The following is a 16,270-nucleotide window of genomic DNA, read 5'->3' on the forward strand; positions in this document are numbered from 1 at the left end:
AATTTGAAAATATTTTTTTCAAAGCTAATATCTTAAATATTAAATTGTTATTTTTGAATGAATAACTAAAAGAAATCTGGCCTTAATGATCTATTGAACATTAAAATTCAATTTGCTCACTTTCAGGCTTACATTTGTAAGAAGCACAGTGACAGGCACCTTGTTTTTTAAATGACATTTTTAAACGAATTTTTTTTTTTGTTTTTTTGTTAAGAAGTACATGGACATCATGCCATGGCTGAAGGAGATTATTATTGCAAATCAATGTATCTAAACAAATTCTTCAAGGAAAGGACGCTAAAGATGTCCTTTTCAAATATCTGCGACATGGAAAATATTTCAACCTGGAAATTTTTAATTTATTTTAATTTTAAAATTTTATAAACTTTAAAAAGGAGGTGCACGAAACTTCGTGAATCTTCACCTAAAACGAAGCTTTATGGATGATCTTGCGCCTCCATCAAAATATATGAAAAAACTTAAAATATAATAAAAAACAAATATCCACAAGTAAAATATTTTCTAGGTCACAAATATTTCTTTTTTTAAGGTACATTGATTTGCAATGATTATCACATTCCGTCATATTGGCGTAAGACATACAGTATGAGAAAATTCGTACCAGTTGATAATATTTTGATTCTGTGTTTTTTATTTATAACATTTGACAAATAAATTAAAATCCTATATTTTGTTCAATAAATTTTTCATTAGTTCATTTTTATACTGAATTCTTGAGATTTGTTCAACGATAATTTGCAACGATATCGAAATAGTTTACCTAAAATCAACATCAACATCAACAATCAATGATTATTTCAAATTTGTTGCAACTTCTTTTGACATTTTTTGTTAACACTTTGATTTTCTTGTACTCAGTTATAAACAAAATGCGCATGTTGAGTTCCAAGTAAGAGATTGTTATTATCGTTGATTATTTGTTACAAAAGTTAAACTGTCAGTGACTCTTTTTCGATCTGCAAAAACAGTGATTACTATTTATAATCTTTTTATGTACCTCGTAATTTTTTCCTAAAAACGATTTAGCTTAAAACCTCTAAGACATTCGCTATCGGGGTAAAAGATGACTTTGTGTGTACTTTTTTCAGAAATAACTGGATGAAATTTGGTCAAATTTGAATTGAAAGGGAACATAAATATAGTCTTACTACATAACCAATATTTTTTTATTATTTTTTGAATTATGATACTACATACTTGGGTAAGAGGTTATCATTTAGTGATTATAGTGTAATAACACAATTAGAGCTTTTCAATCACAATAAAAAGCTTCAAATACATAATGGCATCTGATAAATCAATTAAAAATATAAGTTGTTTTGTAAATAAAGCTGTTTTTATTTGAAGTTGTTTTGTAAAAAAACATATTTTTTGTTGAATCTAAGATAACTCCGGCTCCGACTCCGACTCCAGCTCATAAAATTTAGCCGACTCCGGCTCCGACTCCAACTCCAGCTGTTCGAGTTTTGACGACTCCGACTCCGACTCCAGGTCCTCAAAAAGACCCGACTCCACCGACTCCGGCTCCGACTCCGACTCCGACTCCACAGCCCTGGGCCTAACCATAATCTACAACCTTGCAGAAGACAACGAATCGATCAGAAAATGCCTTCTCAAGATAAATAATTTCATAAATTTATATCCATTTTGCATGACGAGCACCAAAAATTGTCTAGAGACTTGAAGGTACATATGGAAAACTTAATGATGCAAAATAAACAAGTTATTTGTTTATTGTTTATTTAACTATTTGCAAAAAAACACTCTTTTTATTTATTTTTTCTGATTTGTTTTAGAGGACATCAAATGCCAACTTTTCAGAAATTTTCAGAATGGGCAAAAAATCTTTGACCGAGTTATGATTTTTTGAATCAATACTGTTTTCTTTTTCAAAAAATCGAAATATACCATACAACTTTGCCGAAGACACCAAATCGATCAAAAAATTCCTTCAAAAGATACAGATTTTTGAATTTTCATATATCATGTTTGTATGGATAGCTGCCAAATTTGTATGGAAATTATATGGACAAACTTATGATGCAAAATGGCTTCCAAATTTTCAATGACCGAAATCTCAGAGAATTGCTCTATTTTGTCGTTCAAGAATGACAGGAAAAGTAAGTAGTTTCACGACGAAATGGCAAAAATAAAATTCTATTATTTTGCTTTTTGGGTGATTTGTAAACCATCTTAAATTTCCCAAAAAGGAAAAATAAGTTCATTGGACCTTTTATTTTCTTAAAAAAAAAGCTTATGAAATAGAATGATGGGAAGTGAGCAAACAAGTTTCTCTACATTTTTTATGCAAAACGATTTGTTTAAATAGTGAGAATTTGCAAACAGGAGGGAACCAACCAACTTTCGATTTTGAAGAACTCTTAAAATTTAAGAAAATTTTAGGCTTAGAAGTGTGACTTGTTTTACGTGACTTTGCCAATTCTTTAAAATATGTATTTTTTTCTGGGGTCAACTTTGGCTGTGTTTTTCATTTATATGTAAAAATAAGTAAGCAGTAATTTTTGTATTGTCCCAGACTATGCCTCTGAACAATTTAAATGATAATGATTTCGTTCTAGATTACTCTAAAATGTGAAAAATAAGCAAAACATAATAATTATAAATGCAAATGTAAATACTTAAAAATAAAACAAGAGAAGTAAAGATTTTCATAGAACAAAAATTGATCAGAATGAACCCAAAAACACGGGAAAAATAAAAATGCTCGAAAAAAAATTTGGGCAGTAGAGGGTTAATCCAACCTGTCTTTGCCCTGTTAAGGTATCGCCTACGTATTCATAATTGTGACCAATTATTATTTCGACGAAAAGTTTGCTTTATTTATTTCTGCTGAATGTTTAATGAAAAAGGTGGTCTAACTTTTCCCAAGTCAACATTACCACACTTTACCCTTCACAATGTACAACAAAAAAAGTATTGAAAGGTCACTACCTCCAAAGTCAAGCTCGAAACGCCAAAAGCCCGAGGGAATGAATCGTGGAAAGTGAAGTAACAGACAACAACAACAAAAGTAGTATAAAAGTAAAATAAGGCAGATACAAATACAACCGCGAGTCAAAAATAGCATCCGTCGCTAAGCCGGTTCTTTTTGGTAATCTTAATGAGAGATAATTGATTGTCAGATCTACGGATGATAAGTTTCCCACCACCTCTATTTATGCTGATGGATCATTTTTATCCAACTAGTTGTTGTATATTTTGGAATAAATATCTTCTATTTTATTATCAAAGCTTACCTCTCTTTCTCCTACAAAACAAGAACAAATTAAACCAAAAATTATGAAACCAGGCCACGTAGAACGCGCGATCTGTCTGTCTTTTTATCACTTTCTCCTGCGGGCGCGCTGAACGACAACCGAACCGATAGACTGCTGAAGCGAGACTGATTTTGTAACACAAGCGCCAACGAAGCGACCAAACACACACTTGCGACCTATCTGCACTTCTTTCTCGCTTTTGGTTTGTGTCTTTTTCGGCTTCGGAGTTTGTTGTTTATACGCTGCTCTCTACTAAACCTGATTGTAAGCAACACTGAAACCGGTCCAGTATTTCGGGATGGTATTTTTCCAAACTGTTCTAATCTCTGCTTGCAGACGTAGGTTCGAAATTATTGTTTTCTTGGACTGACCTGACCGGGTCAAGAAGTCGAGCCCCCTTTCATGTATTTTTGGTTCTACTCGCGTTGATAACACGCTCGGTGTCGTGGATTACCGCATGGTTACACTCGTGAGTCGTGTGGTTTGCGCGCATTCGTGTTAGTGTTGACCATTGATAAGCGTATTGACGTTCTCTTATCAGCGCGATGACATGACAACGGCAACTTTCTTAAATTTCTGGTGTCTAGACTAACAGTAAAATTTAAATTAGGCTAGAACATCAGACCATTAAAAGGGTAATTTTCGGATGGAATGACAACACAAGATTATTAAATTGAGAATATTTTCAGCCTCGATTATAGTTTATATAAAAAATAAATAAGCATAGTTCTAAAATTAGAAAAAAAACAGCGGAAAGTTTAAATATACGTCCTAAGTTTGACTTTACGATCCACAATTCGTTATAGTTATCTGGCATCTTTTACACACAATAAATGAATAAACGAAAACATACAAAACCTCATTGCAAACATCATCACGGCTTTCGCGATTTGCACACCGTGCAAAATTCCAGATTATACTTGTCCGGCAGACACGTCTCGTGGAAGAAATGTCGACAGTTGAACACCACCACGTCGGTTCGCAGGTGATCTGGAAGGAAAAAAAAAGTTTTTTTTTGTCGTTTTAATGATGTTAACTAGTTTTTTTTCAGTTGTGTTTATAGTTTTTCGTGACATTATTATTGCTTTTTTTTAACTCACGTCACTCACAAAAATTGCACACACCACATTAAAATAATCCGGAGCGTTTGGTACGGTATGTCCACGCATCCTTCCTTCCCTGTATATTCTATGAAATGTGTTCCGTTCTCAGAATCAACACAGTAGAGCTGGCCGCTTTAATTTTTGTTCTACATTTTCGGGTGTTCTCGGGTGGGGCGTAATCTAATCACAAGTCTTTCCAGCATGCTTTCATCGGACTGGCTGCGTTTGCGTTAGATTATATTTGATTTCGTGCCATTATTATTGTTTTTTTTACGCTATTGAGCAATTCCAGCCCAAAACAGGAATTTTTCAGGTACTTTTTTCTCGACCCTCTCCGATTTCAATGACACTTTGTAGACATGTTATCCTAGTCCTATATAAGCCATTTTTGTGTATATGGAGCCAGTTCCACACGATAATGACATTTGAGAAGGGCGTAAGTGTTTTAAATATTTTTGTAATTCGGAATTAAAATATTTCTGTATCTCGAAGCCGTTGCATCGTATCAAAAAGTGGTCAAAGACAAACTTGTAGGAAATTTGACGGGCTTTTCGATAAAAATACACTGAAAGAAAAAAACACCCAACTTTTATGAGATTTTTGATTTTTAAGTTTAAAAGTCAAATTTGAGGGGGCCCACGATTTTTTTCGTTCAAAATTTTTGTGAAGATAGCCTAAGATGTTACAAAAAGACTCACGAAAAATGCAGGATGGAGCAACTCACCTAAAAAAATACAAAAATCATTTACTGAAACTGTTTTTCTGAAAAGTGCTCTAAACGTCAAAATTTTCAAAAACTGAATACGGGAATCGATTCTCCAGAATCCAGAATCCAGAATTTTACATAAAAGTCTCCATATTGACCATTGTCCTAAGTCCAATCCTTGTAAAGTTACAGCGGTTTTAAAAATAAAAATGTAGAAAAAAATAGGTTTTTTGATGGTTTTTGGCAATTTCTTTATGACAGACTTGGTTTTTCAGTCTCGTAAATATTTTTACCGGAAAACTCGTCCGATTTCCCATAAGTTTGCCTTTGACAGCATTTCAATTGGATGTAAGGACTTACAGATATAAGCTTAATTGCATTGCTAATAACTGAAAATAGAATATTTTTTTCAGTGTGGTAGAAACCAGGACAGTAAATTTGCTTACGTACCCTGTTTGAAAAATGTCGCACGTCGTACGAGTTGTCGCACGGTTTTGATTTTACCGTTTCGATATCGATTGGTCGAAAGGACGACAAACGTACGACAAACACTCGACATGCCCGACGTTGTTTTTTTCCATCGATTTACCTTCAATTCGACGTCGATTATCGTCGACGCAAACAGTTTGACAGTTCTCTTCAGTTGAACTTGTTCGGACTTGATTGCAACCGAGTCGAACAAATTGTTGTTGGTTTTAGGCTTTGGGAGGATTTTGGCCAGTTTAAAGGTAAGTTGTGTTCTAGATTGAATTACTTTTTCTGCCGGAAAGTTCCGGCCGGAGTGGGCGACAACCGAATCAAATTGTCTTGTATTCCAGATTGCGGTCTTCGTGGCGGTATAGGAGGAAGAGGAGGACGGGAAATATGGATTACTCGGCGAGCCATTCTGGAAGACGGGACGGGAAGGAACCAGTTTGCGATCGAGGAAGCCGTTAGTGTTTGGTGTTTTACTTTCCGCGGGAGGTTGCCTCCATATCTAATGGAACTGGTGAGTCATGTTTTAGAAACGATGGAGGAGGTGTGCTGGGAGTGCGATTGGACGATCGAAATTAAAAATTAGATGAACATCACAAATTCTTAACTTTTTAATCCAATAATGCTTAAAAAAAACTTCAACGCTGATTTGATTTGATAATTGTAAAATTAAATTATAAAGTTTTTCATTCTTAATTTAAAATTCTAGCATTCCAGAACTTAAGAATGCAAGAAATTGAAAATTCTAAATTCATTTAATTTCTTGATATTGTGCAAATTGTTAATATTCTTAAATTATACAATTCATTAATTTAAAATTCTCAAAGTCTTCAAATATTAAAAAAAATAAACTCTGAAATATGAAAATTTTAAAATTGACAATAATTTAAATATTAAAATTCCTAATTCTTAAATACAAAATTTATCAATTCATAAATACTAAAAATCTAACATTATAAAGTTCATAAATTCCCAAAACGTTAGTCGCACGAGTTGAAATTTTGAATTCTAAAATTCTAAAAATTATATGTTCTAAAATTCCAAAATTGTAAATTCTAAAAATGCTAAAATTCAAATAATTTATATTTTTAAATAAAAATTATCAAAAATTCTATTTGTTATAAATTCTACGCATTTTAAAAATTAGTAAGTTTCTTAAAATTCTAAAAATTAAAAAAATCTCTTTTTTTTGCACATCTTAAATTTTTGATAATTTTAAATAAAACAAATTTAAAAAATTCTAAAAATTAAAAAAAATAAAAAAAAAATACAAAAATTTTACAAAATATATTTTTTAAATTTTAAAAATGTTAAAGTTTTTATTTCTTTTAAATATTTTAAACTTTTAAAAATTCTTTTAAAAAAATCTAAAAATTTCTCAATTTTAAAATTGGAAAAATTTTAAATCTATTAACTTTTGAATTTTTTTTTGGTCTAATGAAAAATAGGAGTTAAAAATATCACGAATTGAAGTAAATGATTTTGGTATTGAGGTACTCTCCAATTTTAATATTCAGAAAATTAGAATTTTAGAATTTTAGAAATTTAGAATTTTAGAATTTGATGATGAGATGATGATGCTGAAATTTGTAAACGTTTGATCATTAAATATTTTTAGAATTCTCAAATTTGGTACAATTTTTAAATAATAATAATACTGTCGGATTTTTTAATTATTTGCAGTAATTTGAGTTTTATACGTTTTTAAATTTAAATTTTTAAGATGTCTTCAATTAGAATTCTTTTAAAAACCAATGCGCCATGGGTTTTCTATGTACATAGGACATTTTCTAAAAGTAAGCGAGAATAAATAAATTTAGTTTTTCTTTTATAGTTACAAAATATTTGAATATTACATATTTGAAATTGTATTGTTTTGAAATTTTATTATTATTATTATTGAATTCTGAATTTAATTTATAAATTCTTGCCAATTGTTGATTGATGTTATATTTTTTCAGGCAACAAACATATTCTGATCTGATCCTGCCGGAAACCATGCGTCCCCGTGTGGTCCAGCGTGGCTTCCGTAGAACCCAAGGAAGCAGCCTCTCGAACTCCGGTAAACATCAATCCGTCGGAGGTTCAAGATCGTCGCCAAGGTGTCGCATCCGGGTTTTGATCAGCGCGTCGAGGAGCAAAAGTCCAACACGGCCAAGATGCTGCCACGGCCGCCTCCAACATCCAAGCCGGAAGCTGCGGTCAAGGCAAATCCCGAAGGAAGCAAAGTTGAGAAGAATCGGCGATCCGCAAGTGAAATTAAGTGAACAAGTAAATATTTTTGTGAAATGTTGACAGTTGAAATAAAAACAATAAAAACAAAACAAAAGTTTTTTCAACTGCAACATAACCTAAAAATCCGAAATGACAGCACACGACAATAGCACGACATTCTAAATAACAAAACCGTGCGACGTCGGTCGAATGTCGTACGACAATGTCGTACAATTTCGATCATCGATCGCACGACAAATACGACATTTTGGTGCAAAAACGTATGACATTCGTGCGATAGTCGCGCGACATTGTCGTGCGACGTCGTACGATTGCACGGACGACAAACGACGGACGTCCGACGGACTTTTCAGTCAGGGTAAATATAAAAACGATATAAATCAAAAAGCTGTCAAAGGCAAACTTATGGGAAATTGGACGAGCTTTCCGGTAAAAATATTTACGAGACTGAAAAACCAAGTCTGTCATATAGAAATTGCCAAAAACCACAAAAAAACCGTTTTTTCAACATTTTTATTTTTAAAACCGCTGTATCTTCCCAAGGATTGGACATAGGACAATGGTCAATGTGGAGACTTTTATGTAAAATTGTCTGGAGCAGGGGTTGTGATGGATCGACATTTTTTCTGACAGTTGATTGAGTTCTTCTCTCATTTTCGCTACGTCTGCCTGACCTAGACATTCTGCTTTCGCTCAAACACACACGAATGAATGAGCGCCACACAAAGTCACTCAAATGCTCAATTGACTCTCTCCCGAAATTCATTCGCGTATCACTAGTTCGTTTGACATTTGATCGGAATTTCGATCAATTTTGCAATGATAGCTAACAATCGACAGCTCTTTTTCTCTATCACTGACTGTTGCTAGTCAAGTGTCCGGCGGATAATCGAAGGCAGATTTTTTTTAATTTTGAGCTCGGTTTTGAGTTTGATTTTTTTTGCTCGAATTGGAAATTGTCCGCGCGCCTAGGGACTATCCATAAACCACGTGGACAGTTTTTTTTTATATGTCAGACCCCTCCCCCCCTCGAGGAAAATTACAAAACAAATCCAAGGACTCCCTGAAGTTAAGATCTGTGGGTCTACCGCCGTAACAAGCCAGAGGACGACGGATTTTGACCCCGGAACATATCCGCATAGCTACAATGAGTATGGTTGACTACTTTTCTGATGAGTTGGGATGTCCTGGGTCATCCAAGGACTCACTAAAGTTAAGATCTGTGGGTCTACCGCCGTAACAAGCCAGAGGTCGACGGTTTTTGACCCCGGAACATATCCACATAGCTTCAGTGAGTATTGTAGACTACTTTTCTGATGAGTTGGGATGTCCTGGGTCATCCAAGGACTCACTGAAGTTAAGATCTGTGGGTCTACCGCCGTAACAAGCCAGAGGTCGACGGTTTTTGACCCCGGAACATATCCACATAGCTTCAGTGAGTATTGTAGACTACTTTTCTGATGAGTTGGGATGTCCTGGGTTATCCAAAGACTCACTGAAGTTAAGATCTGTGGGTCTACCGCTGTAACAAGCCAGAGGTCGACGGTTTTTTACCCCGGAACATACCCGCATAGCTCCAGTGAGTATGGTAGACTACTTTGCTGATGTGTTGGGCTGACTTGGGTCATCCAAGGACTCCTTGGAGTTAAGATCTGGTGGTCTATCATATCTCCAGAAGAGTCCTTGGATGACCCAAGACATCACAACACATCAGCAAAGTAGTCTACCATACTTACTGAAGCTATGCGGATATGTTCCGGGGTCAAAACCGTCGACCTCTGGCTTGTTACGGTGGTAGACCCATAGATCTTAACTCCAGGGAGTCCTTGGATGACCCAAGACAGCCCAACAGATCAGCAAAGTAGTCAACCATACTCACTGAAGTTATGCGGGTATATTCCAGGGCCAAAATCCGTCGACCTGTGGCTTGTTACGGCGGTAGACACACAGATCTTAACTCCAGTGAGTCCTTGGATGACCCAGGATATCCCAACATATCAGCAAAGTAGTCTACCATTCTCACTGGAGCTATGCGGATATGTTCCGGGGTAAACCCCCGTCGACCTCTGGCTTGTTACGGCGGTAGACCCACAGATCTTAACTCCAGGGAGTCCTTGGATGACCCAGATCATCCCAATAAGTTGTTACAACAATGCACTGTAGCCTACCGCACTCTTGAAGCAGTCTGGGTAGGATCCGTTGACAAAATTTTGAAGTTTCAACTTGTTTCTTTGGTTAGCCTGTTGCACAAAATTTCCGGATGTTTCGGATGGACTAGAACATCCCAGGTGTTCCAAAACCATGCAAAATGTTTTTATATCATAACTAAACAAAATACTTTTGATACATTTTGAAAATTCTCCGACAAATTACGAATTCCCAAAGATTCTTAATTTAAGTCATATTCTCAATTTAAGTCACGGACATTCTTTTTTTAAACGATTCTTGATTTAAACACCCCCATTTCGTTGTGTAAATCTTGAATATGGTGTATTATAATAATATAATATAATTGATAATAATATTATTTGCAAAATCTGGATGGGTTTGTTTTTGTTTATCTCATCCAAGTAAGCAATGAAAATTAAAGAGAGCAGTGAGCAGCAGAGAGAGAGAAGGCAAGCCGTCAAGTCAGAGTAACTCTTTGAGAGTCAAAATCGGCAATCTCTCGGTTTAAATACATGTGAGCTCACTGAGTGTAACGTTCATGCGACCGGCCCTCTTTTGAGCGATCACTTACCTAGCACTGAATTCATGATAGGCGTTCTGAGTTCTCTATCAACGATCAAATGGAAAATGACAGCTGATAGGCTAGCTGTGTCAAATATCGTGCGATCACTATCGAAAAAAACGAAACTATTGGCACTACGCCCCCCGGGGCATGGCCTTCCTCTAACGTGGGATTTCTGCTCCAGCGCCTCTGACGAGACAGGAGAAACCGGGACCGACGTTTTACTTCACCATCCGATAGAAGCTCAGTGGATAAGGCGGGAATCGAACCCGCGTCTCATAGCATCATCGGGATCGGCAGCCGAAGCCGCTACCCCTGCGCCACGAGACCCATACGATCACTATCAGTGATCGATCCCTTTTAGAGCCCTGGTCTGGAGAATCGATCCCCACTACTGGTTTTTTTAATTTTGACGTTTAGACCGCTTTTCAAAAAAACAGTTTTAGTAAATGATTTTTGTATTTTTTTAGGAGAGACATACCATCCTGCATTTTTCGTCAGTCTTTTGGTAACATTTTAGGCTGTTTCCTCAAAAATTTTGAAAAAAATCGTGACATCACCTTTAAATTTAAGTTTTAGATTTAAAAATCAAAAAATCTCATTGATGTGGCGTGTATTTTTGTTTCAGTGTTTTTTTTTCAGAAAGCCCGTCCAATTTCCTACAAGTTTGTCTTTGACCACTTTTTGATACGATGCAACGGCTTCGAGATACAGTAATTTTTAAATTACAAAATACAAAAATATTTAAATACATTACGCCCTACTCAAATGTTATTTTCGAGTACTATTGGCTCCATATACACAAAAATGGCTTATATAGGACTAGGATAACATGTCTACAAAGTTTCATTGAAATCGGAGAGGGTCGAGTACAAAAGTACCAGAAAAATTCCTGATTTGAGCTGGAATTGCTCAAAAACAATTTAAAACTGTGTTGATAGGTTGAAAAATGAGACTTACTTTGTAAATTTGAGCTTTTTCGTTTAAATTAAAGTTAAAATTTCAAAAATCAATTAATGTGTATGGCGCCTAAACTCAGGGCTATTTTCTGTAATTAGAAGTTCAAAAAACTAAGTCAGAAAAGGTAAATTGTATTGATTGTATCAGCTTTTTACAATTGTTTTGCAAAGGTACATTTTATCATAAAATATTTTAAAAATGCACAAAACTGATCATATCAAAAAAATAACTTGAAAAATGGTTCACTTCAAATAAAAAAAATTAATCCTTATTGAGGTTTTGCAGCGCGACTGTATTTCAAATGTAGGTGGCGCCAAAATGAGGTTACTTGCCTAAAATCGTATTCCTTTCTGCCGGATTGAAGAACAAAATCGATTATTTCTTATGATTCCCTGCATCGATCTTAATGAAACTGGTTGCAAAAGACGAGAAAAATTTTTTGCTTTGAAATAATGAACTTCAATTTTTGGGCGCGCAAAAATTTGTGAACTGTTCTTTAAAAAACATGTTTTGGAACACGAAAAAATGTGTTTCCCGGTACACAGAAAAAAAAATCATGGTAATATTACATCTGGGAAGGGGTACATCTTTTATGACAGAAAAAAGGTGTAATTTTACCTCTGGAAATGTGTAATTTTACCACTTTTCTGGTGTAATGTCACTTTTTCAGTCTAAATTGAGGTAAAATTACATCATAAAAGAGGTAATATTCAACCTTCCAAAATTACAGCTTCCAAATTTACATTATTTTTTTCTGTGTACATATCAATGAAATAAGCATTTATATAGTTGATAACAGATGTGTTAACGTATATTCAACAATTTCTATTGATTTTTGACAGACTTTGTTGCCAAATAGTCCAAAAAACTATCTTTTACTAAATTTACAATTTTCTCATGAAAAATCAATCAAAAATTGGAAAGTTGTACAACAAATTGTTGGAAATAATTTTTCTTATCCGAATCCGGAATAAGTTTTGAAAAAATGTTGATTTTGAAGGTAAAAACACATTTTTTTTTCGAAAAATCATAGGTTTACGCTACTAGTTCATAGGTGGCGACATGTGTCTTTTAGCTTTGCTGTAAATCCTCTATTTTTTTTTTAATTCTGATTTTTTTCTACATTTTTTTATAAATTTAAAGCTTTGGTATTAGATTTAACACAATCCCAAACTCAAGGCCAAAAGATGCATTTTTTTTTTCACGCTCTTTTTTAAGAATCGCTCATTTTTGCTCGCTCATCAAAATGGGGTTTTTTTGGAACGGCTCTTTCGCTCTTTTTCAAAAAATTTATGAAAACGCAATTTTAAAGAATGGCGTGATTTTTTATGTTTTTTATTGTACTTTTAAAAATTATTTGGCCGCATTTGGCAAGATTTGAGAATTTTGAGAAAATTGTTATAATTTTAAGAAATCTCGTTACTTCTGCTAAACTTAAACAAATGCCAATATTTTATTTTGAGAAAATACTCTGCTACTAAATTTCCCTGGGCTTTGTCATAATGAGTGTCATAGGTTTGATGCTTGTTTGGCAAAGAGTATGATTTGATTCGATGTGGAATTAAAATCGAAGTGTTCAGTATATTGCTGAAGCTTCCATTTTTACACATGGACACCACTTCATGCTGCGAGAACCCACTTTGGCGTAGTCTCAGGGCTTAATCGATGGCCGGTAAGCTGTCATCGAGACAAGGAGGTTCTCTGATAGTGGAAATATTACATTTGTACAATGAACCGCTACATATGTGATTTTTCCCTATCTTAATGTGGGTGTCAGGTTAGGATGCGGGTTTAAAAAAATAGTGATTGTAGAATTTAGGATTTTAACTATAAATATCAACTTTTTATACTTTGTCTTTAGTTATTTTAGGGACAAAATTAGTAACAGTGAATTTAGTAATTCTATCAGAATCGATGATTTTCATTCAAGTAGCATAAAAACCATTCTAATTTGTCAAAATTTTCATAGAGTCTCGATCAATCAATAGTGAAATGATATCGGACTAAATTCGTTGATCTGTTGAACTAACGGTTGTCGGATTATGATTGTATCGACCATTGTTGCGAATCGAGGATCTACTGGAATTCTGACGAACAAATGGTCGTCTCTTTTTCAATTCACGACTTGTAAAATATCAACTGTTATTTTTTTTTTGTTTTTTTTTTTAAAGGAAGCCAGACAGGTTTTAAAAGAAACGTTTTTTTTTTTTTTGTTAATAATTAAAATGTCGGGGATTTGAGATAAGAGTAGCTTTCGGATAGGTTGCTTTAAATCTTGTATTCAATTCAAGTTAGGTAGTTATCCGCAAATGAATATTAGGACTTATATGAATAATTGAACATTTTGGACTTATGAATAACACACAACTGTGCATTTATTCTAGAGTCAGATCCATACAGCGTCAGTGTTTATTTGGTCGAAGTGTACTAATTCATTGGCAGATCTGATTCTAGTTGTAATGTACGACAAGACTACTGACGGACGTGACAGGACGAGGGCCCAGTTTAGAGGTTTCGACATCAACGATGTGCGGCTGGATCACCCTCCCAAAAAAAAAAAAAAAAAAAAGAAAATACTCTGCTACTAAATTTAGATTTTTAAATCAATTTTAAAAAAATTAACTTCAACAGAACTTTACTTGACAGAAAAGGTCCTACTTGACAGCTCGTCCCAAGGAGACCATAGTTGATCCAATTCTTGTCAATTTATTTGTTTTGCATGAAAATGAAAAAAAAAAGTGATGAGAAATGGTTTTTAATCGTGTTTTTTACCGTTGTGCATAAAAATTTACAAAGGGCTTTAGGACCCTATTTCAAAGAAAACATTGGCTTCAAATTTTTAAGGTGGTGGTCAAATATTGATATAAATTCTGGAGCAACATTTGAAAGGGGCGGTACGACATTGCTCTTACGGCCTAATCAAAGGCCATAAGGTAGAGGGAAAGATCCTCTGTAATTACTCTTAGCTTTAAAAACAATGTAATTACAAAAGCCGACCTTTTTTTCAAAATTTTGATGAAAATAAGTCTTGTTTAAGAATAGTGGGGTGTTTTTGTGGGTTTTATTGGATTGTTATAATTATTTTTAAAAACGCTAGAATGAAAACAATTCCTTGCAAACCATAAATCTTGGCGGTCTCTATACAAAATCTAAAAATCTGAACCTTAACCAGCACCCAAACATAAATTTTGGATTTTAGAGAAAGTTGCTAATAATTTTCAGATTATGAGTTTATTTTTGAAAAAAATTAAAACAATGCTGATATTTTATTTGGCGGGGTCTGGTGGTGCAGTGGTAAGCGTGGTAGCCTCTCACCCCAGTAAGGCCTGGGTTCAATCCCAGACGGACCCGGTGGCATTTTTCGAAACGAGATTTGCCTGATCACGCCTTCTATCGGATGGGGAAATAAAACGTCGGTCCATTTGCGTAAAAAAGGTTTAGGGTGACTCACCACACATAACCTTCGGACGCCTAGAAATGAGAAGAAACTTTTTTTTTTTGGGAGGGTGGTCCAGCCGCACATCATTGATGTTGAAACCTCTAAACTGGGCCCTCGTCCTGTCACTTCCGTCAGTAGTCCTGTCGTACATTACAACTAGAATCAGATCTGCCAATGAATTAGTACACTTCGACCAAATAAACACTGACGCTGTATGGATCTGACTCTAGAATAAATGTACAGTTGTGTGTTATTCATAAGTCCAACTTATTCAATTATTCATTTAAGTCCAAATATTCATTTGCTAACTACTTTGGATTGAAAATATAAATTTTAATCTAAAATCCTCTAAACTTAATGTTCAAAACTAAACGTTCCTTTAACTGTTGTAATACTACTTCTATCAAAAAACAATAAAAATTGTGAACTGATATACAAATAGGATAGAAATCGCGATTTGAAAAAGAAATGACCATTTACGTCAAAAGATCCGTAGTTCCTCGATTCGCAACAATGGTCGATACAACCATAATCCGAAAACCGTTAGTTCAACAGATCAACGAATTTTGTCCGATATCATTACATTATTGATTGATCGAGACTCTATGAACAATTTGACATAAACGAATGCCTAGTATTCTACATCAATCAAAGTTTAATGACAGCATTACTCTAACTTAACAATTGCAACTAAATTTATCATCAAAAAGATTTGGAAAGCATACAGATTTGTTTTAAATGCTAATGCTAAGCAACAAATCAATTGTACTATCCTAAAGTCCCACCTAAATCCCACATTGTGATAGTGAAAAAGTCACAGAAGCAGCGGTGTCTTGTGCAATTGTGATATTTTCACTATCGGAGAACTACCTAGTTCACGAAGACAGCTTATCGGTCAACGCTTAAGCCCTGGGGCTGCGGCAAAGCGAGTTCTCGTAGCATGAAGTGGTGTCCATAGTGCTTATAAAAAATAATGTATACCCAAATTTTAACTAATGCACTAGGATCAAATCATGCCTTTTGACTTTACAAGGCCCAGGGCCTAGAAATGAGCAGAAACTTGCAACAGAAACCACAAAGGATCCGGGGTCGTTAAAGTGGATCACTCTGCTTTTTTTTATATTTTATTTTAAAGAAATGTTCTGCGAACTTTTTTCTTTTCGCTCTGATCCAATCGATAAAATATAAATGCCAAACTTTGGAAAACCGAATATAAAAAATGTTTTTTTCTTTTTTTTATTTTTGATTGTTGAGCTTGATTTAGGTTTTTTAAATTCAAGATAGCGGCCAAAATGGCGGCGATGGAATTTTCAAAAATGCATT

At 34.5% G+C, this 16,270-nt stretch overlaps 1 protein-coding gene across 1 annotated transcript in view; it reads right to left on the reverse strand.

The window, feature by feature from the left end:
* LOC6043303 (vacuolar protein sorting-associated protein 41 homolog) overlaps positions 1–16,270 on the reverse strand; it is a 46,641-nt gene that overhangs the window by 3,589 nt on the left and 26,782 nt on the right. The window contains 2 exon segments of the mRNA XM_038250889.1: positions 3,279–3,529; positions 4,178–4,289. Coding sequence (XP_038106817.1) covers positions 3,279–3,529; positions 4,178–4,289 — 363 coding nt within the window.

Source organism: Culex quinquefasciatus, chromosome 2 (genome assembly GCF_015732765.1).
Source record: "Culex quinquefasciatus strain JHB chromosome 2, VPISU_Cqui_1.0_pri_paternal, whole genome shotgun sequence".
NCBI classification, from domain to species: domain Eukaryota; kingdom Metazoa; phylum Arthropoda; class Insecta; order Diptera; family Culicidae; genus Culex; species Culex quinquefasciatus.